The sequence below is a fragment of the Marasmius oreades genome, chromosome 6 (assembly GCF_018924745.1).
Source record: "Marasmius oreades isolate 03SP1 chromosome 6, whole genome shotgun sequence".
In the NCBI taxonomy this organism is placed as follows: domain Eukaryota; kingdom Fungi; phylum Basidiomycota; class Agaricomycetes; order Agaricales; family Marasmiaceae; genus Marasmius; species Marasmius oreades.
In genome coordinates, this window is record NC_057328.1 from 440,124 (window position 1) to 466,034 (window position 25,911).

Genomic DNA, 25,911 nt, shown 5'->3' on the forward strand with positions numbered 1-25,911 from the left:
CGGCAAGCCACTAGCGAAGAATTGATGCACATATATTCGTTCTACGAAAAATACACTACATCGATATTGTATTCTGAGGCATGACGGTACTTTCGTCTTATAACATCACAAACTATACAGAGACAAACGGAAGTGAAAATAACCCCCAACGCTTTGTTGCTCCGAGGGACAGCAAGGGGACACAGCAAGGGGGCAAAAGCAGTTGCCGATAGCAAAACAACAAAGACAAAATCATAGGAAACAAAGGCGTAAATCAGAGCAAAGGGGGAGAAAAATAGAGCGGAAAACGTAACCTTAAGAATCGTGTGTGGAAATAACGAAGACGTCGTGAACACGACACAGTGAGCAGTCATTATCCTTCTCGTCGTGAGCATCAGCGTGAACAAACAAAAGGCGTGAGAGGTCGTAGAGGAAATTTGAAGAACGTGAACGGAACAAAAACACTGGGGCATAGGGCATAGGAATGTAGAAAGGAAGGCTGACCATCAAGCCCAACCTTCCCGACTGCAGAACATAACCATTTGAAAGATGGAGAAGAGGCGATCAAACTCGTACAGGTTGAGGACGAGCAGGGGTTGGTCTTCCTCTTGGTCGAGGTCGACTCAATCGAAGGGTCTCGCCAGGTCTGTAATCAAAAACTATCAGAATCGACGAGAGTTCTAAATAAATGATAGAAACTCACGTCATCATGGTGCCAGAATTCTCCTTGAGATCCGAGGACGATTTACCAGTACTTCTCTTAGACCAACCCAACGCTGTGCGTCTAGCCGCAGAGCCTACACGGGGTCGCACCTTGGGCGGTCCGAACGCAACGTATGGGTTGAAAGAGCCCGGGGATTCGGCGTTGTTGTTCACAGCGGCAAGTACCTTCTTGAGTTTCAGGGAAGACGCTTTGGCATTCGCTGAAGAAATGTTTGTGTTGACCGATTTCAGCTGTAGCGGTGAATCCTCGAGCTTGGGTACACGGGCAGGAACAGGTGGAAGAGGCACTGCGGGAGGCGAATGGGAAAGATACTCTTGCGACATGGAAACCTTGCTTGTCCTCGCTTGAGGGTATGGCGAAGGTCTCGAAGAAGTACATCGACGGCGAGGGCGAAGCTCTGAGGGCAATGGCCCATAGTTCTGCACAGAGTCTGCTAGCAACGCTTGCATACCAGCAGGATGCCGGGGTGGATCAAATGCTAGAGTGAAGAAGTCAGAACACAACACATGGAAGGAGAGAAAAATAGCACTTACACTGCAACGCATAAAGCGAAAATGGTGTATCGCTCCAAACTCGTTGGCTCTCCTTGACCGTATGTTCCGCTTCGTGTCGTAACTTGTTGTAACGCCGTAAAGAAGCGACACGCGATTCGTCGTGCCAGAAGGAGTCAGTTGAGTGAATGGAGGCCGCATCTGGGTCCACAACATATACCGGCTGGATTGCGGTAGGGCTGTTCTTCGACATGCTCACAGAGTGATCGGGTGAGGATTCGCTCCAGAGCTCTTCCTCGATTGTCTCGTATACGGACGAGCGGGATGCTCTCGCTTGAGATATACGTCGACGATGGCCTTGTCCTCGAGCACGAGCTCTAGTCCTAGGGCGGATAGCAGCCGGATGACTAGTGTTGGAGAGGATCCTGTTGAGTTGCTCGATATCGATGCTGGACTGGGAGCCTTCAGACGCAGACGAACCATCTGCGGATGACAATGGAGGGGTTTCGGCACCACTTGAAATCGAAGTGCAGGTGCTGGAGCGTGAGCGTGAAGTGGGCGCAGGTTTTGAAAAGACTGGCAGGGAACCAACTGTCAAATCGAAATTAGAGAAATAACGCCGCTAGAATTTGTCTGAGAAAACTTACGAGAGAATGAAAGGTCTTCTCCATCCGCCATCAAGGCACCCTCTTCCAAACTCTGTCTTTCATATACCCCTCTCTTCGCCCGAATCATACGCTCGCCTCCGAACTTAGACGAAGAAGTGGAAGCGATCGAGGGCTGGGTCTTCACGTGGCCGGGTTCCTTTTCGTTAACCTGAGTTCCCGGAGGTTGCTTCCGTTTGCCAACGCGAACGCATGGAGAGGCTTGTATGACGGAACCAACAGAACAACGGCGAACATGCCCACCACCAAGCATCTATGAATACCGAGTTAGAGTCGGGTATAGCAGTTAATGGAAAGTTACATACACTGATCATGGTGTCATCCTCCTTCATGGAAGCATGATTGCTCTGCATGCTTAGTGAGGACAACGGCCGATAATGCGTAGCAGGCATCAACTGATGAGAGCCCGAGTCATCATAGCCAAACACGGAGTCCGAAGAAACACTGCTTCTGTTGCCAGTTTGTTCAAACAGCGAATCCTCGACAGTAGCGGATTGCTGATCATCGTCGAGAATGGAGTCGTAATCATAAGTAGTCCGATTCCCAAAGTGTTCACCCATTGTACTTTCTGGAGGTGAAGCCGAGATAGATGTGAGAGGTGCGCCATAGTCAGGCATGTCAAACATCTTGTCGCCGATACCAGGTCTGCCCAATTGCACAACGGATAAACGACTGCTGTCGACGGAGTCGGCTGATGCACCTCGGCGATGACGCACCCAAGACGTACGTGCGTTTGCGCCATGCATGCCAAAGGATGAGTTGATGCTAGCACTAGATTCGTTCCGTCTGTGCGCACTACGGTTATAAAGACTGATAGGTGGACCTTGGGAAACTACGGACATGTTGGATTCCTGGCGTCGATGACCACGAGCATTTGGAGGAGCAATGGGATTGAAGTAGAAGCTAGAGGCATCGCTTTCGATGCGCCTTCGTCGATAAGATGGATGACGCATGAATGAAAATGTGTCGTCTACGCTCATGGAGATAGATGACATATCCTCAGAGGAAGGCCTCTCTCGCAAGCTTGGCAATCCGTAGTCGAATGGATCAGGAACCCCGTTGTTGAGAACGAAACCATACGAGGAGACGGAAGCGAAGCTGACAGTAGATTCCTGTCGTGCATGAACGTTCCGCCTAGTATTGGTAGTGCTCGGAGGATAGAAAGCTGGCCGATAGTCGTGGAACTCGAATCCGCGCCTGACCTCCTCGAAGGAATCAAACCCAATGAAGCTCATACCTGATTCGTGGCGAGAATGACGGTACTGGATGGTCGATTGGACATTACCCCTCGCTCGAACCCTGATGCTAGAGTCGGAATTCACTCGTGGTCGGGGAACGTTCTGACGATTAGGAACTTCCGTTGCTTTCTCCAAGATTGACTTGAGAACTGAGTCGTCCACTTCTGCGGAGGAGGAATCGGAGAGAGCGCGAACACGAGATAGGGGAGGAATTATATCAGACAATGTCATGGGTGATTTCTCCTTCTCGGGGGAAGTCTTCGGTACCATTCTCCCAAACTTGAAAGCTTTGTTCAATTCACCATCTGATGGGCGGGAACTTGACGACGAAGTTGAGCTCTTCAAGGGTTTCGGCAGCTCAATGCAGATATCGGTGCCAGGCGTGATATCATGGCTCGAAAGGCTATCTGTACCCGGTAACAGCGTTGGCTCCTTGCAATCAAGGAGCTGTGAGATGGAGGTCGCCTTGAGGTCGAGGGAGGTGCTTTGAGAACTGACACTAGCTTGGACATCAGTTGAAGACACTGAAAGATCTGTTTTATCTTCAAAGCTAACAGAAACATTTTCGGGCACTGATTGTGTCTGGAGCATGGATGGCAAAGGCGGAAGGGGTGGAACATCGGCATGAAGTCCGGTCACAGCGAAATCGCAACGAAGATCAACTTTTGCCGGCGTCTTGAATGCATTCTCCAGTTGTTCCACGAAGCTTCGTCGATCTGAAGCTCCAGACTCGTTGAGCTTGTTCAGCTCCCCAGTGAAATCGAACGACTTCTTCGTATGGTCAGATTCATCCTCCGTGATCTCATCATCAACAAGATTGTCATTCTCATCGATGACATTGGCGTGGAAGATGGGAAGGTTCAAGGGTTCGGGTTCACTGCAGGAATCCACATCAGGCTCGACGTCGGGTACTAGAGCAAACGATGAATCTGCCGGAGGACTCGGGGGAGGCCTGAACGATAATGTGTCCTCTCGTTCATGATCCGAGTTTCCGGCAAGGATGTTCTGGAGTTCATCAGGGATATCTGAATCAGGCTCAGATAAGTCAAGATCATCGACCGCGTACGCCGAAACATCTGAACCGCCCATGGTACCCTTCATACCGAGCATTCGTTTAGCCCCGGGAGCAAGAGGCCGACTTGTAGTATGATCTTGCTCAAGAACACTATTCTCGCTGCCCATTTGAGAAGAGAGAAGGGAGGACCTGTTACGAACATGTCCTCGCGTCTTCAAGTTAGGGATTGCAGCCGTTGCATGAATACCTTCCATGGAGCTTATAGATGACCCTATTCCTCTGGAAGATGACCGTGACCCGAAAGTGAGCGATGAGGGCGCACGAACTATCTCTGAACTTGGTGCAGCTGCTGGGGAAGGAAGAGCTGATGAAGGAGGAGGACCCAAAGGTTTCAACGTATCAAGAATTGGCCTGGACTTAGAAGGACGAAGAGCCCGCAATGGCGGTGGTGGAGTATCCTCGATAATCACGTTGGGAGGAGACATCGTACGAGTGTGAGAAACCCTCTTTGGCTTGGTATCAGCAACGTCAGTAGAAGCGCGCCTAGGCGAGTCCTTCGCCGGGAACATGGCATTGAGTATCGGCCATGGAGCGATCTGTTGACCGATGGCTTGAGAAGTGGTAGAGGACTTGGTTGCATCATTGAATCGTGACTGAGCATACGGCCTCAACGAGCTGATAGATGTGATATCTTTCCTAAGGGTCCTCTTCGTTGGACTGTCCTCGCATGGTAGTTTGGGGACAGGCTCTTCCTGGCGAGGAGGCCGCCAATGGAAAGACTCTGGAGTCCCAGGGGTAGTTCCCGGCGTGGCCTCCAAATCCAAATGGTTGATTAGCTGCGCGAGGTCGTTCGTAGCCGCAGAGAGAATCGAAATGACACCTTGGCGGGCATAAGCATTGACAACTGAAATGACACGGAAAACAAAACATACCATCGCCGTCATCCTCGTGAATCGCCCGGGGCCGATACTTCATCAATAACTGTTCAGATACTGGCCGGGGGCGAACTCTCTTACTCGGAGTCGCCAGTGAGACATCGTCGTCTGAGCGTCCATGGCCATCTGACGTAGCTTCCTCAAGTGTCAACAAGGGAGGTCCACGACAAGATACTGGGGCTGCTGATGAATTCAGGGTTTGTACACTATCAAACGCTTCGGGGAAAACGTCTGAAATCGGAGTACGTTTCCTCTCCTCGGAGGTCCTTCGGCTTTCCCTATCAACCTTCCCCTTAGATTTAGTCCCAGTCTCCTCTTGACTCTTCCTCTTGCTTTCCTTCTCCTTCCGCCTCAGCTCCTTCACAGTTTCCAAACCCTCTTCGTCCCATTTGACGCTAGCAGCTGAACTACCAGAAGATTCTCGTGAGGTAGTAGAGGTCGTGGACAATGGCCTCAACGACGAACCGGACGACATGATGGAGGTCGCTGTAGAACCAGATCGTCCACGGCTTGCGAGAATCATCGCGCTTTCGACGGAAAGCCGGTTGTTTGCGGTAGCTGCGTTGGCACCAATCGACGAAGTTGTAGACCCAGATCGTATGGTGGGGTGTCTCATCGTGGAAGGAAGGCCTAACCCGAGAATGCTGCGCTTTTTCTTGCCCAGGGATTGACCTTTCCCTGCAGCTATGTTGGGACTAGCAGCCAGGGTCCCAACCTCGAAGCTACTGCCGGAGCTGCGAACAGTCTGAGCCTTGGCCTTGGATTTGCTCTTCTGCTTGACCTCCTTTTCGCCCTTCTTCTTCTCCTTGGCGCCCTTCTCCTTCTTCTTGGCCTTTTTCTTGCCATCCTCTTCCTTCTTGACTTTCGTCTCGACATCAGCCCCCTCTCCTGGACCAGTACCATTCTTTAGCTGATTCCAGCTGCCAATTCTGGCAAGAGAACGCATGGACCTCATGGCTCGCAAAGCAATAGAGTTCTGACCGTTGGACTGGTCCGGAACGTTTAGACCACCAGTTGCATTGGGAGGAGCAAGGAAACCTCCCAGCGTTGGCGTGGCAACACGAGGATAAGGTTGCTGAGGGGGGTGTTTCTCCTCATCAAGGTTGAGGAGCTGAGGGTTCGAAATGTTGCGAGAGGTGTAACCTGTAGAAATGGTGGGGGGATTCGTAAGCAACATGCCGGAATCAAGTGAATTGAATCGAGCTCGGGATTGAGTTTCGGGTGCCGACTTGAAAGGTTCCGGAGCTGTGAAGTGTTCAGTATCGGGGGGTTACGTTAAAAAGACGGAAACGACGTACTCTTAGAGCGAGAAGGCTCGGGACGAGAAACAGACTTTTCCTGTACTTTGGTTTTCTCCTTTTCTTTCTCCTTCTCCTTCTCCTTCGAATCTTTTCTTCCCCTTCCAATGGTCCACCACTTCTCTTTCCCTTCATTCTTTACCTTGAGTGTTGTTGTAGTCGTCACCGGTTGTGTCACCGATGGTATGTTCGTAACTTCCTCTAATGCACCTCCCGATCCCCATCTCATACCGTCCAAGCCAGCTCTAGACTTTTTCTTCTTCACCATGACTATTTCACCCATCTCTGGATCATCCGTCGGGTCCACGTAGATGTCAAATCCACGACGTGCACTGGAGCCTCCAACGCGTCGAATAACATCCGAAAAATCGGTTCCCCTCTCTTTGACCTTGTCCTTGCTGTTCCCATTGGAGCCTAGAAGGCCCAATTTTGACTTCTTCGGTACAAGTTTGCGACGAGGTGAGTCGTTCTCAGAGCGCGGGGAAAGAGCAGAAGGAAGGGGAACAGTAGACCACGAGGTGTTAGAGGTGTTTGCCTCCGAAGAGAGGCCGGAAGCAGATGGAGTAGCAGCGACAAGGCGAATGCTGGGGACGTCGGGGTTGACTTGGTAGGATTGAGTAGGTATGTTGGCTGATGCTTTGGATTGGAGAGTATTGCGCATCATATCGTATAAAAACCGTTATAAACTGGAGCAAAATTCGAGTGAAAAAATATGTGCAAGTCGTCGCTCGTTAATGCGTAGAAAATCGAGGTCGTGAAAAAAAAATTTGGAGAAATGTCGAAAGATTTGATGAGAAAATATAATGCGTGAGGATGATGCTTGTTCGTATACCGAAGCACTCGTGAGCGCGTTAATTCGATGGATGTTTATCTGTTTGGATGGATCCCTGAAGAACGCGTTGAAGGCCAGAATTTTCTGATATAGACTGAAAACATACCTTCGCTACGCACACCTCCCACTCCAGCTACTCAATTCAGCAGAGACCTTGACTGCTGAAGACCTGAATGCGCTGGGTATTCTTGAGGAACGTCGTCGTCGGAGAACAAGGGACTGGCTAACTCGGGAGGCGGTGTCATCAACAATCGAACATCACGTGGTGGCGTTGTTCTCGCTACGGCCGGTCCTTACCGGTCTCACGGAACACCACCAGGATTCTACAGTTATCCTAAAAACAAAAGTTGTACTCCAATTTATGTACCCTTTTCCCCCTAGTCTGTGGCCTCTTGCCTATAGAGTGGGTGGACTTAGAAATACACTCTTAACAGACCCATAACATCTCTTTGTGGCAGGATGTTCTTGGAGAGGCCGCGAAGAACCTGACTCGGAGAAGTATGGGGCAGACTTGGGGGACAGGGAAGAAGTTGTGCGAGCTCTTGGTGCAAGCTGGTTGGAGATGGCATTTAGGCTTGGGGCGATGGTAGGAGGGGTCCATATCTCCTGTTTCCAAAGTTGAAAGACTTTCTTGAGTGCTTGCTACAACTTCCTGACATTTTCACTGCTGATGTACTTTTTTAAATCTATATTTGAATTTGATTTTTTTTTCTTTAGTACATAGTCAGCTGTGATATGTTCGACATTCTCGTCAAGCTTCATTCTCCCAGTCCATTGTCAGGCCATCGTTTATTCCACCGGCATGGCATCGCAAATGTGTACCATATGCTTTGGGGATCGACTTTCTGGTAATGTACGGTAGTTTTCTTTCCAGTCGATGGTGGTGCAACCTCGCCTTCAATGTCACTCAAGTCCATCGACAGGTCGTCTTCATTGATTTCGATCATGTCAGACTCGAGGTTTGAAAGGGTAAAGGCGCTGCCACGCTCTTCGCATCATATTCTTGGTTTTTTCGCAGCTGGGGAATGAGTTAGCTTGAAAGGATCCCTGCAAGAGGCTGAAGCACATGCACCATGTATAGAGGCATCTCATACCATTTCTTCTCAAGCGACTTCAGGTAGATTCCTACTGTCAAGTCACCCAGAAGACATCCAGCTTTGCGTAGGTGAGCTTCAGCCGCCTCGGTACCATGCTGATCGCCGTCATTGCTAAGGTATTGACGAGAAATAAAGCTAGAGAGATTGAATCAGAGAAAAGTTCAGATATAATAAGGAAGACGTGTTAGAACAACCATACGAGTGACAGCTGAACGGTGTGGCTGGACGTCGAGCGAGCCGGCGGAGACGCCGCGGAAAGAAAAAGACTGGGCGCCTATATGCCGGGGTGCCCGATCCGCCGACCTGTCGGAGTTTAAATTACATGATTTAAAGCCCTACTAGGGGTCACTGGAGACATTTTGATGTCATCAGGAACCTGTCCAGTACCTGTCAACTGGAATGGACCCTACACGGACCCCGTCACGTTTGATGTGACGGGAACAAAGGTTCAGTTTCGTATTAAATATGTTTTTTGTATTAATTCTGTAATGAAGTATCTGGCATAATGAAGTCCAGCCACCATTCAAATCAATTGGGAATGCTGTGACCCGCCCGACCCGAGATCCCAATGCGAGATAAGCGAGACCAAGAATGTGAACCCAGCACAAAGGCCCTTTCCAAAGTTGAACAAAAGCGGCGGCAACGTTACCGCATCGCAATCCTGCAGACCGCCGGCCCCTCGACTTTCACCTGCCTATTATGCGGCCGAGATGCCTAGAGCTTCGGCTGTGAGACAGCCGTTCGTTGAAAGATAACATCTGGGAGAATACGGAACACGGCAGAGACTCGTCCTCCCATCTCTAGGCCTAGCATAGTTGTGGTTATGCAATGAATGGGTGGGGTGCAATGGTGTGAAGGTCTCTTTTTCATTGGCGCAGAAACTGGCGTCAACTTTGGTGTTGAGCCTGGAGAACAAGAGTTGGTTATAGTTGGTTATGTACATGTACAGGGCTTAGGCGAGAAAAAGAACGGTGTCTCATTTTTGTATTATTATCTACCTGTACAAATATAGAGGCTGCTATGGCGCGTTGAGCGTAATAAAAAGGACTTTATCCAAGAAATATGACTGAAACAGTGAGGAACTAGGGATTCCAAGGATTCGGAACATAAGCCAACCAATGTCCAAAGTTTTCGTGTATTCACCGCTAGATGCGATCCCATAAATCACGTTGTGGTGATTCCATAACAGTGTTATAAACCTTTTCTGTCCTCCCGGCGACTTTTTCCCAGTCATAGAACGTCTTGACGCGCTCATGGGCAAGAACCGGATTGTGTCCATTTCTGGAGACTATTTGAATAGCTTCTGAGATGGCTCGGAAAACATCTATGGATTTTGAGTAAGGCGTGACAGCTGGAGTGATGGTAGACTTAACGAACCGTCCTCATCTGGCTTTGCAAAACTGACCATATCCGGTGGCAGAATTTCTGGGATCCCTCCCAAACGAGTAGATACTACATATAACCCTGCACATGCTGCTTCCAAGATAGCAATCCCGAAGGACTCGGTCAAGGATGTATTCATGAAAATGAACCTCGAATAAGTACCTTGAGAGGATAAGTAGGTTGTTGTGGCAAAGAGTGTCAGGTTTCTTACCGAGCGGACATCGTTATGTCGAATTGGTCCTGCGATCTTGTTTTCACGCATTTGAAGCAGTTCAATGAGTTTTGGTCCATCGCCACCTGGAGCAAGGTAAATGCAATCATAATCCTGGTCCGACTAGCAGCAGCCAGGTCACTCGCCTATTAGGAAATTGACGTTGAGAAAAGCTTGACAGATCCGGGGAGCAGTAGCAACAAGGAGGTTGATACCCTTTCGATACGCGAGTCGGGATAAAATAACGATGGTAACTGCAGGGTACAGTCAGGTTCCAAGGTCTAACGAATTGACCATAACTCACTAGTGTTGGAGGATAACGGATGTCCCGGCTGGAATCTTTCCGCGACCAAAGCATTCGGAATAACATACACGATTTTCCTCACCATCAATCCCGGGGATTATCGTCCGACTGCTCGAATAGCTCTCCTCGTAGGACTGTGTTTTCACGGCTGATGAAGATAAGTTGTTAAATACATCGTATAAACCATATTGTCCACCTCGTATGTGAGACCCATATCACCGCATCAACGAGTGTTCCAACCAACAACTTGTTGGTTAGAATGCTCGCGGCGTCGTCGAAGCCAAAAAGACTATGGTCGGTGAAAACGGTGCGTACTCCCAAAAAGTGGGAATGCAAAATCCCTTCATGACCCATGGAAGATAGGCTAGCGTGAGCATGAATGAGATGGATATGCTCTCGTATAAGAATAGCGCACAGACACGGAAGGAAAGCGAAGAAGTTGGGAAGAGTGGCGCCTGAAGCAATTGGGATATTTGGGAGATCGTAGACCTTGACCTCAGGAAGAAGCCAACGAATACCAACGCGATCTGGCGGTCGGCTGTGGTGATGACAATTACCTTGAAATACAGTGAGTGTAGTCTACCATCCACGGCACAGTACACACACCTTATGGCCTTTTTGGGACAGATTTGCACTAAGCATGTAGATGTCATTCTCCACACCTCCTACATGCTGTATTTGTAAAGAGATACAGGGCATATCAAGGATAAAAACATATGAGGGAGGCTCCAAAGTTGATGCACGCGTCGTCGTTTGTGATGACGGGAGTGAAGAAGGCTGTTTGCGGTGGCTACGCTACCCAAATACAGACATAAGCCCGCCCCGCATCTCAGTCCATGCATAACGCCCTCCAAGACGCCCTCCAAGCAAAGTACGACGCCCGGAAAGCCCAACTCATCTCGGAAAGCGACAAGGAGGGCTGGCTTTATGTTCTGGAGGGAGAAAAGTTTCTGAAATGCGGCAGGACGAATAACCCGGAACGGTGGATTAAAGAACATCGAAGAAAGTGTAAATTAGACGAAACACAGTTGAAAGAGGTTTATAAAGTGGAAATTCCGTGGGCGAATCGCGCAGGTGAGTTGCAACGCTTTGATTACCATTGCTTCGTGTTCTGAACAGACTTTAGAATCCTTGTTACATATCAAACTGAAGATGGCCGGTTTTCATATCTCCGAGCTCGAATGTGCCTGTACGTTAGGCTCCGGCGTTGTAGATCCCTCTGCTGACATTCGGGCGACGGAAGGCGGTGTAGGACATGTCGAACGATACATTTGCTCCCGGGAAACGGTCGACGAAGCTGTAGGGAAAATCAAGGAGTTAATCGATCAAGTTAGGAACGAGTGAAGGGGGGGGGGGGGGGGAAAGCGTACTTCTGTGGTCCTTATCCTACACCGATATTGTGGACTCACCTTTGTAGATATTGCGTAGTCACTGTCATGATTGGCAGCAAGAAATGAATTCCGATCCGAAACCTTACGAGTGTTCGGTGATATGCCGAGATAACAAAACCAATATTCTATCATCTTCGTCCGTACTACATTGCATTGCAACTCGAATCAGTCACGAAAAAGGAGCCTGATGAGATCAAGGCAAGTATCCACCTCGGGGGCAGTCCATGACCTGGTCGATAGGATGTAAATATGGACGGAACAACATGAAGGTCAAAGTCTTCTACGGGACGTAGGTTGTGAAGGAGAAGAGGCACTGGTTTCTTCATACGCAAACATGACCTGCCCCCGATGAATACCGCGGTGGGCACTCGGTGAAGATCCAATTCTGGCTCAATTCTGCTCCGCGTTCGGGAAGAGGAGAGAGGTGTACCGAAAGCGGAGAGGGTGAGGTGGGAGAAGCTGGAAGTAGAGGAAGAGGTGGAACTGGTGGTGGAGACATCCTGCCACCTAGTCCGGTCAGAGTTCGCTGAAGTTGCGTTGTAGCAGATGTTTGGGAGTACGCAGAGGGGGGAGACGAAGGTGTTGGTGAGGGACTAACGACAGTGATTTGTTTCGATTTCGGTGAGGGGATGTCTAGTGATGGAAGATCTTGGGGTATTCTGCGCTGGGAAGATAAGGGAGATTCAGGGTAAAACGATGATCTTTCTTCGGAGGCGCCGTCGGGATTGTGTGGATTGGGGAGGAGTAAGGAAACTTCTTCTGAAGCATCGTCAAATCGGTAGGAAAACTTGGTTTCTGTGGATTGAGATTCGAATGGCGTCGAATGTATGGTAGATTCTAAACGTGGATCATCCTCATACTTGGCCAACGATACATCAGCTTCATTGTACGCGGTTAACTGGGAGTCGTGAGATCGAATACGAGGCGAGTAGCGACTCGGAAGATTGATGTTTTTCGATCGTTGGATCAGAGTTAACAAGGCCCCCCCTCTCCGGGTCCTTCGCCACAAGTCCATCCAAGCCAAGTCCTCTGGATCGTCCGTGGACAAGTCCATATTTCCCAGTATTTGAGTAGTATCCATCGACCGGCGGTGGAAATATTTAGAGCACTTGTCGCGATCTATGGGGCTGAAAGTCGGGGGACGGGTTGCTGGAGACAATCCCCTTTCTGATGAAGACTCTAGTTTGTAGAAGAAAAAGAAATCTCCTGAAGCGACTCCTTGCGTCGTGTAGGTGTTGCAAGGTGGTGAATCGTTGCAATAGATATCGCATAGTCCTGTAATTGTAGGATTATAGTGTGATAGCCGCATGAGGGATAGGACAACTCACAATGTCTCTCCATATGTTGTTGAGAACGTCACCACAAATGACTTCACGGATAGTATTGCAATCTCCTGCTGATCTGGCAAGTTCGAGCAGATTCCTAGGTGCACTTTGGTCATAAACAACATGGACATGGGTGTTCTCGTATTCTTGGGGTCTCCATCTAGCGAGGGTGCTATTACATTTTTCATGGGGCGTAAATAGAACCTGAGAAGTACCCTCGGGTTTTATCCTATATGATACTATCTACTTAAGAATGTCACTCTATCGCGGTTGAGGGAATCATTGACAATGTATATATCCTCGGATATCGAAAATGTTCCTTTCGGTCGTCAGTAAAGCGCCACATGAAACGTGACCTCTTCCACCGTTATGAGGATACGTTCTGAGGATTCCCGGCAGGAGACGATGTGACACCGCAGATTAGGCAGGCGGTGGTAAGGGCCTTTGCCGTTGTCCAAAACAGAGAGCGACAGATGAGGCGACATAACGAGAAAGGTTTGTTCAACCATTCCGGGAAGAATAACGGTAAAAATCTCGTCGATCCATCCCGTTTGTTGCATATGAGTATTCGGATTAAGGAAAGAGATCGTGCTGTTTGCGAGAGTTCCATGAGACCGCTCCGAATAACTATATCCGCGAAATTCGAGATGATGTCGACGCTTTACCCAATTCAACAATACACGTTGCTCTGAACTGAGCGGTATTGGGAGATGATGGCAATTGACGAACGCTGTTTTGGGAGTCTGGCCGTGGTTGACACGCTGGAGGAGAAGTTCGTACGTCTCTCGAGAAAGTTGTTGTCGCATTCGCATCCCGTCAAGCACGATGTTTGTTTCAGTCGAGGCATTGACAGGATATGGGGAATCATCGTATAGAATACTGAACACTTTCCCGAAGTTGCTATCAGAGGAATGAGTCTGAGTAAGGTCAGCTGCGAAAGCGGCTAACCGGGCTTGACGACACATTTGTTGTAGCATAGTGAAGTCAAGGTCATCTATGACCCAGATACGTCAGCAACTGCGACAGCAAGGAATCTCTCTATATGTACTCACACAAGCGTTTGTTGGTCGGAATGTTCTGAAGCATGCCATTGAACCGTTCGAAGGGATACTCGTTCAAGAGCACGAGTGGCCCCCAAAACTTCAATAGCTGCCCGGTATGCATTGCGAAGTGGTGATTGGGTCGCTCGGTGATGTGAGGAAACAGCTCTCTAGCACCACGTCGGAATGCAACGTAATGTTCAGTGAAGCCATCTGCCATCTCATTCGAGGTCACGTAAGAATCAATAATTTGGCAACCGGTGGCGATGTTGTAGAAATTTGTGAGCAAAGCAAATCCACGATCCGTTTTCCTATACAACCAGATTTCTGGCAAGATCATAGGGAGAAAGACGGAGAACAACTTCTGCCAATTGTCTGCTTTCAACTTCCCGTGCGAGGCTTCACCGAGATTGGTGGGTGGCCGGTTTATCCATGAGGGAATCGCAGTATTTGCAAGGCATTGTCGAATTGCTGTCATTTCCTGCAGGGTGAAAACACAGTACTTATTGGCCTTCGCGCTCTCCTCTTCGTCCTGCTTCCGTTCCTGCGCCATGACATCTTCGCTATCAGTGGCATCTCCAGAACTACGTTCGCCGTCGCTAACATCAATATCCATCGCATCCTCGGAAGGCGTTGGATATTCCGTTGGCTCTCGGCGCCACGAAGGGTCCCGCTGTTCGTCCTTGTGCCCTGATGAGTAAATCCCGCCGAGACCCCAATAGTACCTAGTCAGATGTTGTAGAACTCCCTCGTGCCAGTAATGCATCATTCCGAACATTGTGTGTTGGACCGAATCACGATAAGGAAGTGCATGGTTCAATACGGAATATCGCACACCATATGTGTCAAAGACGCTCTTCTGTCTTGTCGGTAGCTCTTCCAGAGACCATGCTTTTGCAGCCTCTCTGACATCCGAATCAAGCCTTGGCTGCCACTGATTGGGGTCTAGTTCGCCTAACCTGGAGTAAGGCAGGTTGCACAATGAACAAAACCAAGTTTTGTGCATGTAAGACGCGAAACCGAATGCCTTTCGCATAGCTGGCATATCCCCAATACCAATTAGTATGGCAACACGGATGCGAGTCTCTGCTTCCCGATGTCGAAACGTATGAAGTCGCATGCCAGGGTCGTAAAGCTCTTTGAACTGCTGGGCGAGGGGTTCTGAGAGTCGATTTAAGCTGATCGTGGTGGGTTCTTTTGGAGGTGGTGTGATCCCAGCAAAGAAAACGTTTTCTGGCCGATATCGGTATTCGTAAGGGAGGTTAAGGCATACTAGATAGATTGCGCCACACGAGACTTTCTTGCCAGCGATCTTGTTATGGAATGGATTGAACCAATCGATGTAGTATGCAAATGTGAGATTGCCAGTCTGCGTAGTGAACGAGTCTGGCAGACTTTGCCATCCAGGAGTATCCCAGAGAGACGATACGAAAGCGGAGGTATTATTTCGGGGGGCGTAGGATTGATCGATTAGATCCTCGATATACGGTCTCGATAAGAAGTGGGCCAACCAGGATTTGAAATCCTGATGGGAATAGAGGCTACGAGGCACTTGAACTAGGGTGCCCCCTGTAGTCTGCCGTTCTCGGTAAAGTGTCTCTCCACATGGTTTGGCCGAGCGTGAAGCTGGGAACTCATAATGGGTGCACTTCGGTGGTAAATTTTCGATAGCGTAGAAGGTGAAACATTTTGGGCAAACGACTGTCCTGTTTATTTTTGGTTCAATGGACAGCCCATCCATGGCAGGGCGAATATCACGTGGCACACGAACGGGTGGTGAGCTAACAAATGCAGCGTCTGAGGAAGAGAGGCGTTCTGTAGCACGACCGAGGGCAACGGCAACGAGAATGACGATATACAGGACTTTCAGGAGTCGGTTGACACTGTCCCGACTAACTCTGCAGACGAGATGCAACCAAACAGCTATTACACATATCATGGTTTCAATCATTGTAGAGGTTTTAGCCACATCTGGAAGGTCGGATTAGTAAACGTTGTACAAAATATTAAGGTACGACGCACGCTGAAGCCCGTTAACAGGGTCATTTCCCGGGTCTGCCTCCATTTTCTCCTCAAAGATATCAGCAGCGCGAGCAGGGACATCGTCCACTATCCTACGTTGGGGCATTCTCACGTTTGGTAGAGACTCTTGTACCTCTCCGCCAGTGCAAGGAGCTGCCGAAGTATTCGTGCCAGAAACTAACATGTTCGCGGCATGTCGCTTCCTTGTCTTTTTCACCACAAGACGTCCAGCGCGTTCCTCACCGCTGACCAGATCTTTGCAAGTCCCATGCTGTATGCATGTCGGACAGTCACAGACTACACGGTCCGGCAAAGGATTCGTGGAGTTCGAAGGCGATCTTTTTGAGTTCAAAGGGTGTTTGTTTGATTTCGGCATCGACGAAGAAGCCTAGACAGTGAAGAAAATCGGTGTTAACGTCGGGCCCTTTAGACAATCGCATATACATACGATTTACGAGAAACAGTGAGGTCTGTCCGCTGAAATATCGTTAAAGAAGAGAAATTATGTCATTTATCACGGTCAGGTAGAGATAGTGGAATAGACATACAGGTGTGTATAACGTTGATGAAGGATATTTCGAATGGGCTGAAGAAGAAAGAGAAGAAAGGGATACCCTGGGTGGCTACTGATCAGACCACGTTGCAGCCCCGAAGTCACGCTGCTCCGAGCACGAGTATCAAAGAACAAAGACTCAAGTCCCTGATCATCTTCTCCGTATTTAACCACGACGAACTGATTCACCATCTCCCACAACTCGATCTCTATACCGTTGACCCTCACAACATGAACGACCGCCCGAAAGATGAAATTGTGCATCCGAATGTAAGTGTATTTTTATCGCTGAGGCGTGGACAGTGTAACTCGAGGCGCGTTCGAACAGAAGGTCCGAGTGGTGCCAGCTACCACCCGATACATCAACCAACTCCTCGAAAGGATCGCCTACCATAGCAAGAGAGCGAACCAAAACTCGGTCAACGCAACCGAGTGGCACGAGAGATGCCTGCGAGCGGAGGAACAAGTGAGGTATCTCGAGAAACTTATCGAGAAGCCTATGGGGTGGAACATAATGCAAGCAGAGGAAAGGCTGCACTATCTCGAGCAAGTCGTTGAGAAACAAAAGGAATGGATCATACGAGTGGAAGGAGACTTGAGATACCGAGCAAATCTAGCGACGATAGAAGAAGACTTTGACGATAAAATGGTAATGTGAAGTCTCTCTCGCATCGTTGTCGATTTCTCAAGAGTGGGCTTCTTCAGACCGTAGGGACTCCACCGCAGCCTGGAGAGACCATTTCTTCACCTGAAGATCCGACCCCCGCGCCGTCAAATCCTTCGACTGAGCCAATGCTCATGCCAAATCGCTCGACCCGAATCCTTACTCCCATGCCAAATCCCAGCGAGAGGAACCTCGAGAATGGCTCTGTTACTCAAGTAACCTTGGAAGATCCTCTCATTCCCATGCCAGACCTCAAGGCAAATTCCAGCGATGGAGCCGAAGTCCAAAACGGTTCTCCGTCTGAAATTTATGGAGCTCAAGCAGCGGATGCTTCAACGCTGGAACACGCCACTGTGCAGGACGGGAAGAACATTTGTTCAACCAGTCGCAATATGATAATAGGCCCTTTGTATCGATATGCGACAGTTGATACGGCGAAAGAAGACATTCAGTTGCTTAGAAACGACTGGATGCAGAAGACGGTCTCTCCTGTCCAAAACGAAGTCTCCAGGCAAGTTCCCATCGCATCGGATGGTGCTGTCGACAAGTCCAGCCCACACGCTCCCCAGTCTGCGGAGAACAATAGCGAGGAGATGGTAACGGCTCCGCTGTCAGGTGAAAATCTGGTAAGTAATCCAGGAGCTATCAAGTATGAGACTTAAGACGCACTCTACCCAGGGATCCGTCGGACACCAACTAGCTGTTGCGGCCACTCTCCCGCACAATAAAATATGGATCTTGCAGGCAATCCATTATCTGGACGTTGCTGGGAAAGATAGTGAATACCAAAAGCTTATCAAAGTTTGGATCCAAGTGGAGGTGGCGATCGTCAAAGGTCGATGCGGGTTCCCTGCGAACAACGAACGTCCAGCGGAAGTCAAGAAATGGATCAATAGACGAATCGAGAATCGGTTCCACACGGGATCCCCCGACATCGATAAGGACTTTGTGATGTCTTTCCCTCCCCGAGTCCAGAAATGGTGGAAGTCATTACAGCCCTTGCGTAGGGAAGAGATTGTGGGTGAGGGAAGCCTGAATCAGGCTCAGTTTTCGTATGAAGACCTGACACCGCTTGATGGATGGGGACCCAGCGGATGGATAACTCTTCTGATATGTCTCAAATGGTGGAACGATAGTGTGGCGGAGAAAGAAGTGGACCAGAAGGAGATATGGAAGCTGTTGGTCAACGAGATGTCAATTATGCTGGAACATCTCACAAGATATCACGCTTAGCTCACCTGTTAATTGTATATTCTAAATTTACGCTGGGAATAACTGTTTCGAACCCGATAGTACTGGGCTCCATGATAACTATTTCGTAACTATTTCGAAGATGCATTGCAGTGCAGACGCTCAGTCAGAAAGGCTTCAGTGACCCCTCTCGATAGCAACAATAAGTAGAGACCATAATCCACCTGAGATAACGCGTAAGAACATGGAGGATTGCAGAAGACTTCCTGGGATATGTGGCGCAAGCCATCCTAGAAACTCCATTCAGCCTCAATGTTCGCAGGTTCTCAGTACTGGATTCAGGGAAGAGATGGTAGCCATGGAGTGAATGTGACGATCGTTGACAACAAGCAACGGACATCATCAAGGTTTACAGAACACTTCCTTGGATATATGGCGCAAGCCATCCTAGGAAGACTCTGTTAAACCTTTGCACGAGGTTCGTGGCGGAGGTAGGAGAGAATTGGACGATGTGGTTGACACGACCTATACTCTCGAAAACGTCCCTGGTTTCTACCAGAGGCTCTCGCACGACTTCTGCCGCAGCTGCTGAGATGGTGCCAATAACTCGAGTAGGAATCGGAATCTGGGAGAGGAAGAGGTAGAAGAGTAGCTTGAAAACGTCTCTGGTTTCTACCAGAGACTCTCGCACGACTTCTGCCGCAGTTGCTGAGAAGGTGCCAATAACTCGGGTAGGAATCGGAATCTGGGAGAGGAAGAGGTGAAAGGGTAGCTTAAAAACGCCCCTGGTTTCTACCAGAGACTCTTGTACGGCTTCTGTCGCAGAGACGAACTACAAGGATGGCAAAAATGGTGGTGTGAGGAGAGATCGGGGTATTGTCACATTAGCGACGAATGTCACAAATCAGGCTCGGCTTGGCGCGTCGGACGAGTGTGGATTAGATTAGATTAGATTAGATTAGATTAGATAGGAATTACATGTCCGAACCCCTTCGGACCAAGTGGCCAGGGACCTAATGTACACTTACAAGTTGTCAACCATTGCGAATCGAACTCCTCATAAAGATGCAAAAGTTGAAGAGTACCTTACGAGATAATTGAGAGTATCATCGTACATGTAGATCTCGAAGGCGCCGCCGTAAGGGCGAGTAGGGTGGGAGTAGACAAAATATATTAAATTGGCGGTTTGTAGTACTGTTATACGATCGAAATACATGAGTGAAACACTCGAGTTGGCGGGGTCACCGAATCATTTCAAAAGACCTGTAAACTCACATTGAGTATGATCTGCACCGCTCACGTTCGACATATTCCTACTGAGAATACTTACCGGGAGGGTTTGGAGACTGTTTGCGAGGCAACCCAGTTGCTCGCGGACGTTCTTATTACATTGCGTTAAGAGAAAGAGAGAGTGGAGGTGTTCTCGTCGAGCTTGCTCAACGAAAGCTTCAAACTGCACCATGAATCTATCCAAGATCATCGTTTGCTATAACAAGTATCAGACTGGGCTGGTAGGAAGAAACCTTCAATGAGTAACGCACATATATTGGATGAACACCAGGGTTGGGAACGGCTTCGTAAGGCTTCGTTTCCCTGCAGAATGAGAATGACGACACATCTAGCGAGCTGCAGAGAGCTGTCAGAAATTAGCGTATAGAGGACGTTGGTTAACATACAGATCGGTTTGATCGATATCCATCCGGTTTTCTTGGTCGACATCCATGGGCACGTCATCCACATCCATAGGCTCTCCTGCTTTTCGGACCCCCCGCTTTCTTTTTCGCAATGAGGTTCTGGTTAATTCGGAATTTCGGATCTGCGACCCCAAAACCTTTCCAACGTTTGTTGTATTTAAATCAACCTGAATAGTTTATAGTAGATGTGAAAACGTACCCGCAATTTTAGGGATACCGCCCCTATCCGAGTGGACTTTTTCGGAGCACTGCTTTTCGCAACAGCGCGGACAATCGGACCCATGAAAGGATGATGTGTGTGTGTCAGCCCTTGTGAAAAAGCTTCAAAGGTGATTCATGTTATTAGCTGTGAAGAGAACATTCTTTCTAACAGGAACACGTACCGGTATTGTGCACGTATAAAGGTCCACTAGACCTTTGCTGCGTTTGAGCTAGACTGCGACAACGCCTGCGTTCGCACGACTTCGCAGCCAACCGAACCATGGTAGTGGTGAGAGAAATTTAGAGGGTGAAGGAGAGCGGTGATCAAGGACAGTTGACGCTTGAAGTGGCGCAAAACGACTAGCCTGAGGTGGAGAGAGAGGGAAGTAACAGGGTGTATATGAAGTTTTCGGCAGACCTTAAATCTTTCTAGACATTTCGATTCCTTTGCGACCTGACTCTCTTTTACAAAGCGATTCCTTTCTCCAAGAACCGAACCCTTTCTTCCACCCACTTTCTTTCTCCAAGGACCCTTTCTTTGATACGATGTAACGGCAACGTGTCTTTGAAAAGAGCGCAACGTGTTTAGAGGAGCGCAGCGCATGTTTGGAAGTTGATCTCCGGTCTTGATACGATCCCTTTCTTCCACCCAATTAGGACCCAACCCTTTAGACCTTCAACAATGTCGTTCTTTGATGAGAGCGCAACGTGCCTTTGAAAGTTGAACTCCGGTTTCAATACAAAACCTTTCTCCAAGGACCCCCATCTTTCTTCATCACAAAGAGCACAACATGTCGAGCTCCGATCTATACGAATGCTTTCTTCAAGAGCCCTTTATTCAACACGGTGTCTTTCCTCTGCGTAATAAAGTTGAGCTCCGATATCAATACTGCGTAGATTTCATTTCCATAATGATATTATCTCTTTCATGTCGGACGCTACTTCGAAGAACTACATGTAATCTAGGCATCATCAGGACATCTCCACATCAGAATTGTACTCGCCGTTCAAAGCATAGGAACCAAGCACTTTCGCGAATCGCTCGGAAAAGAATTTTTCGTCCGACATCTTTTTCTCCATGAATTCAATTTGTGCATCCTGGGTTGCAAACGAGAGTCGAGGATCCTCGAGGAAAGCCAGGCGTAACTTTCCCTTCAACTCGTTATCCTCATTTTCCCCGCCTAGGACAGCTAATTTCCTCGCATGGACAGGCAGTTGGTTGTAGTACTCGGGGTGGAAATAATCAAGGGGCATGCCGGTTGGGTACATTTGCAAGACTGTGGGCTTTTGAACAAGGGGTGCGTGTCGAGGCCTTCGTTTCGATCTTTTGAACTGGCCACCTAAGCCCATTACCTCGTCAAGGCATCGATACCAAATTTCTGCCGCTTGTGAGCGTTCTGGCCGCTTCTTGACCTCGAATTCCTCCGTCGACGGATTGTACTCATCGTCAGACGTAGCTTTAGGATCGGCTAGAATTTGATACCGCTCGGGGTAGCCGTTGTCGACCAGAAACTTTTTGCGCGCTTTTGCGAGCTAAGGTGGGGAAGCGGGAAGAGTTAAATTTGATTACTGGTGTAAGCCTCGAGATTACGCACTCTTAACCAGTTCTTGATGATGGCATTAGTCTCATTCCTCGTTCTATTCCTGCCTGGGCTACTCTGCTCCGACGTCCAAATCCCATAGAAGTAATGAAAAACAACGTGATAATACAACCTTTGATGGAGGTCCCGACTTGAAGCGAGTTTCGACGGACAGTCCATGTGTTTGAAAGCTCCGCTTAGAATGGCTTGCCGAAACGAGTCGAGCGCGATAAGTTCACAGGCCTTGTTGTAAAGGGAATCGGGTGTCGAGGCGAGATGAACACGCCAGTGCTCGAGTCCAAATTGTGAAAGTAAAACTCGCACGTGGTCAAAGTTGGTTTCAGGAATGGTGGTTGCGTGGACGGAGGTCGAGTTTTTACGGCGTCGCGCAATCAATTCGACGCGCGATGTCAATGAGACAAGCCTTGGATCAATAAGGGGAGCAGAACTACGAGCCTGTTCAACCTCACGCTCGGTCGAGAATCGGGAATCAAACACATCCAAATCAGCGGGGAGAGGGATTGTAGGACATTGGTCAACAGTCAAGAGTCCCCATAAGATTCGCACCCAAAGGAACAAGCAAACCTAGGAACATAATGAGGACGAAGATTTGAATTGAGGCAAGCTAGCAGAACCTACCAAGAGCTTCTTTTGGTTGTAATCGAGATCTTCCTTCACAAGGCGATAGGGTTCGCCTGGACTTTTCTTCGTAACCTTGTTGGATAGGGTTTCGGACCTCTTGCCGGTACCTTTTTGACGGCGGTTGAATGAGTCTGCTATTTCTCTCAGCAGTTCTGTTGGATCCAATTCCTTTTCTTTCCCCTTGTTGCTGGAAGATGATGCTCCTTGATTTCCTTGGTCCGAAGGCAAGGCGCAATCCTGATTGGAGGAGGAACCAGAAGGACCAGCCTGGACATTCGGTTCCGGCGCAGTCTGGTGGGGCTGCGAGAAAGAGGGAGGGACACTAGTCCCCACGTTTGGATCGTAGGGCGCAGAACCATTTTGGTGGGCGCTAGGGTTGTTCGAGGGGTCATGAAACTGCGCATTGGAGCCGGGAGGTTGGTTTGGGGGTATGTGAGAAGGATGAGAGGCGGGAGCCGGTAGCGATGGTGCGTGCTGAGCATTGAGAGACTGAGAGGGGAAAGATATCGTCTGTTGTTGCGACAGAGGAGCCGAGCCTGAATGTGTGGGCGACATATATTGGCCAGAACCAGCTGTTTGTCCTGCGTCGCTTGTGTGTGTTGGTGTGATAGTGTCGTTTGATCCATCGCTCATCGTGCTATCGACAGAAGGACTAGGAGGAGGGATCGGAGGAAGATCACGGGAACGCCAAGGTTCAGATTGGTTAGGTATAAGAGAAGGGGTGGGACGTGCAGGCTGATTGCGGTTTGGGAAAAAAGCGGCAGATGAGGAAGGAAGATTCGCAAATAAAGGAGCGTGGTGTACGGGTAAGGTAACCCCAGGATGTGTATGTTGTTGCACATTACTATGACCACTTAGTAACGATTGAAACATCAGTTAACTTTCGATATCGGTCATACCAAGTTTGATACATACATCGACATAATCTGAGGATCACTGGATGAACCTGGGTGAGGCCCAAATGAAGGAGGCTGGTGCATAGGACCATTGGAGTTAGGATTCTGTGTGGTCGATCCTAATGGTTTGGGTGCTCCAGGCGCCAATTGAGAACTCATCTCGAGGAAGATTTGGAGTGAGGACAAGATTAGAGTGACTGGATTATAGAAAGAGACTTGAATTTGCTCAGTACCGGACTGAACGTGAGGGAGAGAAGAGGAAGTACGCGAGTGGCATACGGAGTGCCGGTCTGTCCTTTATATCCCCCTCCTTTGTCCTCGCCACCACCAGCGTTGACAAAGAAAGATGCCAAGATCGCGGTCCGTGGCGGTCCTTTGTCGGGCCGTGATAATCCCCATTCAACGGAGAATTAGTGGTATGCACGAACTCGTGGCGAAAATACGAGAGTAATTGGGAAGATGGGATTGATACGCCTGTATACGCTCGTTTGAGAAAGATTCAGAGGCTACCGATAGTTGAACTCACCAGATGATAACCCCTCGTTTACTGAGCAAAGACATTGTTCCAGGCTTGTATTTGTGCTACAGCGAAGAGTACGTGTTGCAGGCCACGAATATTGGGGAACATGGGATACTGATGGAGCGATGGGATAGATTCGAGATTGATTTAGCCTCAGAGAGCAGGGACAATCCATCGAGGAGGTTTTCGAAAGGAAGGAAATCCTCGACTACTGCCAAGGAAGGAACACACAGCTGCTGCTGAGGTCGCACCGATAACTCGAGCACGAGTCGAAATCTGGGTGAAGAAGCAGTGGGGAAGTAGCTTGAAAACGTCCCTGGTTTCTACCAGGGACTCTCGCACAACTTCTGTCGCGGAGAGAAACTACAGATAAAGGGCAAGCTAGTGTGGTATGAGGGGAGAGGAAGCGGTGGGGTTTGTCATAGTTGTGATGAATGTCACACATCAGACACGGACTTTAACGGACTTAGCTTCCCAGAGGTCGAGGTCGGTCTAAAGCTGAAGATATGTACGTTAATTCACTATTCACGGCTGGCGAAGTCTTTTATTTGGAATCACTCAATATTCCAACAAGATTAACGAGACCTTGCAGAATATGCACCTGTTACTCCGCCATCCTGTAAATTGACACACAGTCAATCGCTACCACGATGGGATGAAAATTCTGGATCAAGTGCTTGCAACCACAATCCCATGCGACGATTCTCCTGCAGGTGAATCACAGGGTTTATCGTTACACTCAAAACGAGGAGGAATAACTAGTAAAGGGACGGGTGAAAAATGAGCATTGTTACCGTATGCCCCTGCCCAGTGATAGTCAGAAGGAAGTGATCACGCCCACAAACGAAACGCAACGGTTTAGTTCATATTCCATGAAACACTCATACAGTAAACGTGCTTTGGTACACTATCATGACCAATATTCCTACATATCTATACTGTTTGATGACTTGACCTACGCACAAGGCCAGTCACTTACAAGAATATGATGTGGCCTGGATAAGGCGAATAATAAGTCTCTCTGGATTTTACGTGGAACGGAATATGGTAGAAACCTACCATCCAATCTCCAGATGAAACCCACAAAGGAGGCGTCAGTGTCTTCCTGTGTCAACTCCCGTGTCAAAGGAAATCTTGCGAGGACCAATACGTCCTCAATCGTGGTCTCGCGCCATTCGGCTACGAGATCCTGAAGAAAGGGCAGGCTTCGTGATTCTAAAATCTTCGCCATCAGATCTACGAAGCCACGCGCGTTAAGGACCTCAAAATCCTCTTCTGTAGGCAACCTGGGTAGGTCAAGGTTGATGAAGAGGAAGGGGTTCGCAGTCCTCATTCGAATGCGTTCATGATCTTCGTTGACTGTGGGGTCCATGGTAGAGGCGTAGGCGACCATGCGCTGTGTTAGCGCGGACATATGCAGTGTGAGAGCGCTAGCAGCAAAGCATCTCAAGAAGCGACGGCTGTCCAGTGTAAGATACAACCCATCGCCTGAAAACAGTAGTGAGGAAGAGAGCAGGCCAGGCGAGACGGTTCAACTCACGGAGTTTCGGGCATTCATCTCGATGGATCGCATTCCAGTGCGACTTTTGGCAAGCGCAAGAGCAGTAGCTGACCTTGTTCGCAACGTGAACAGCGCTTGAAAGTTATCGGAGAATCTCCTGTAAAACACTGGAGGAGGTAAAGTGTCAGCAAGTCAGAAGGAAGATCAGTCATATTGAGTTGAACGGAGTACTCACAGCTCTTTCGCGTGTAGCTCTACTACCTCTCTCCGAGTACCTGAGTAGAATACCGAACACCTAGCGCATGCCCAATGACGACTTTCATTCCGATCCTCTGATTTCGTGACGGGTTCGAATCTGGGAACGGTAGCACCATGATAACGGTCGTGATGATCAAAGTCTAAGGATATGTGCATGGTATGTGAGATGGAGTGCGTGTTAAAAGGCCGACTTGTACTTACACATGTCCGCCACTTCCAACATGAACGTAGTCTGTATAACAGTTGAGGCATTTGAATGAG

The 25,911-nt window shown here is 48.9% G+C and overlaps 8 protein-coding genes across 8 annotated transcripts; 2 read left to right on the top strand and 6 right to left on the bottom strand.

The window, feature by feature from the left end:
• Positions 1-543: 543 nt before the first annotated feature.
• E1B28_009569 (uncharacterized protein) lies at positions 544-7,009 on the bottom strand (the record flags this gene model as incomplete). Its single annotated transcript, XM_043154468.1, has 7 exons — positions 544-625; positions 683-1,181; positions 1,237-1,785; positions 1,842-2,112; positions 2,165-4,992; positions 5,045-6,292; positions 6,346-7,009. 7 exons carry the CDS (start codon positions 7,007-7,009, stop codon positions 544-546), a joined length of 6,141 nt encoding a protein of 2,046 aa, XP_043006923.1.
• A 2,410-nt stretch (positions 7,010-9,419) lies between these two features.
• Positions 9,420-9,796, bottom strand: E1B28_009570 (uncharacterized protein; the record flags this gene model as incomplete). The annotated part of the gene is made up of 2 exons (XM_043154469.1): positions 9,420-9,598; positions 9,652-9,796. 2 exons carry the CDS (start codon positions 9,794-9,796, stop codon positions 9,420-9,422), a joined length of 324 nt encoding a protein of 107 aa, XP_043006924.1.
• Positions 9,797-11,008: 1,212 nt separating this feature from the next.
• E1B28_009571 (uncharacterized protein) lies at positions 11,009-11,516 on the top strand (the record flags this gene model as incomplete). Its single annotated transcript, XM_043154470.1, has 2 exons — positions 11,009-11,246; positions 11,299-11,516. The coding sequence occupies 2 exons, from the start codon at positions 11,009-11,011 to the stop codon at positions 11,514-11,516; spliced, it is 456 nt and encodes a 151-aa protein (XP_043006925.1).
• A 369-nt stretch (positions 11,517-11,885) lies between these two features.
• On the bottom strand, positions 11,886-12,872 carry E1B28_009572 (uncharacterized protein; the record flags this gene model as incomplete). Its single annotated transcript, XM_043154471.1, has 1 exon — positions 11,886-12,872. The coding sequence occupies one exon, from the start codon at positions 12,870-12,872 to the stop codon at positions 11,886-11,888; it is 987 nt and encodes a 328-aa protein (XP_043006926.1).
• A 3,643-nt stretch (positions 12,873-16,515) lies between these two features.
• Positions 16,516-18,400, top strand: E1B28_009573 (uncharacterized protein; the record flags this gene model as incomplete). The annotated part of the gene is made up of 4 exons (XM_043154472.1): positions 16,516-16,773; positions 16,832-17,152; positions 17,209-17,793; positions 17,846-18,400. 4 exons carry the CDS (start codon positions 16,516-16,518, stop codon positions 18,398-18,400), a joined length of 1,719 nt encoding a protein of 572 aa, XP_043006927.1.
• A 1,015-nt stretch (positions 18,401-19,415) lies between these two features.
• Positions 19,416-20,535, bottom strand: E1B28_009574 (uncharacterized protein; the record flags this gene model as incomplete). The annotated part of the gene is made up of 6 exons (XM_043154473.1): positions 19,416-19,552; positions 19,634-19,844; positions 19,900-19,984; positions 20,035-20,189; positions 20,252-20,373; positions 20,436-20,535. The coding sequence occupies 6 exons, from the start codon at positions 20,533-20,535 to the stop codon at positions 19,416-19,418; spliced, it is 810 nt and encodes a 269-aa protein (XP_043006928.1).
• A 690-nt stretch (positions 20,536-21,225) lies between these two features.
• On the bottom strand, positions 21,226-23,530 carry E1B28_009575 (uncharacterized protein; the record flags this gene model as incomplete). The annotated part of the gene is made up of 4 exons (XM_043154474.1): positions 21,226-21,786; positions 21,849-22,418; positions 22,473-23,328; positions 23,391-23,530. 4 exons carry the CDS (start codon positions 23,528-23,530, stop codon positions 21,226-21,228), a joined length of 2,127 nt encoding a protein of 708 aa, XP_043006929.1.
• Positions 23,531-24,866: 1,336 nt separating this feature from the next.
• On the bottom strand, positions 24,867-25,263 carry E1B28_009576 (uncharacterized protein; the record flags this gene model as incomplete). The annotated part of the gene is made up of 2 exons (XM_043154475.1): positions 24,867-24,886; positions 24,951-25,263. The coding sequence occupies 2 exons, from the start codon at positions 25,261-25,263 to the stop codon at positions 24,867-24,869; spliced, it is 333 nt and encodes a 110-aa protein (XP_043006930.1).
• Positions 25,264-25,911: the final 648 nt, after the last annotated feature.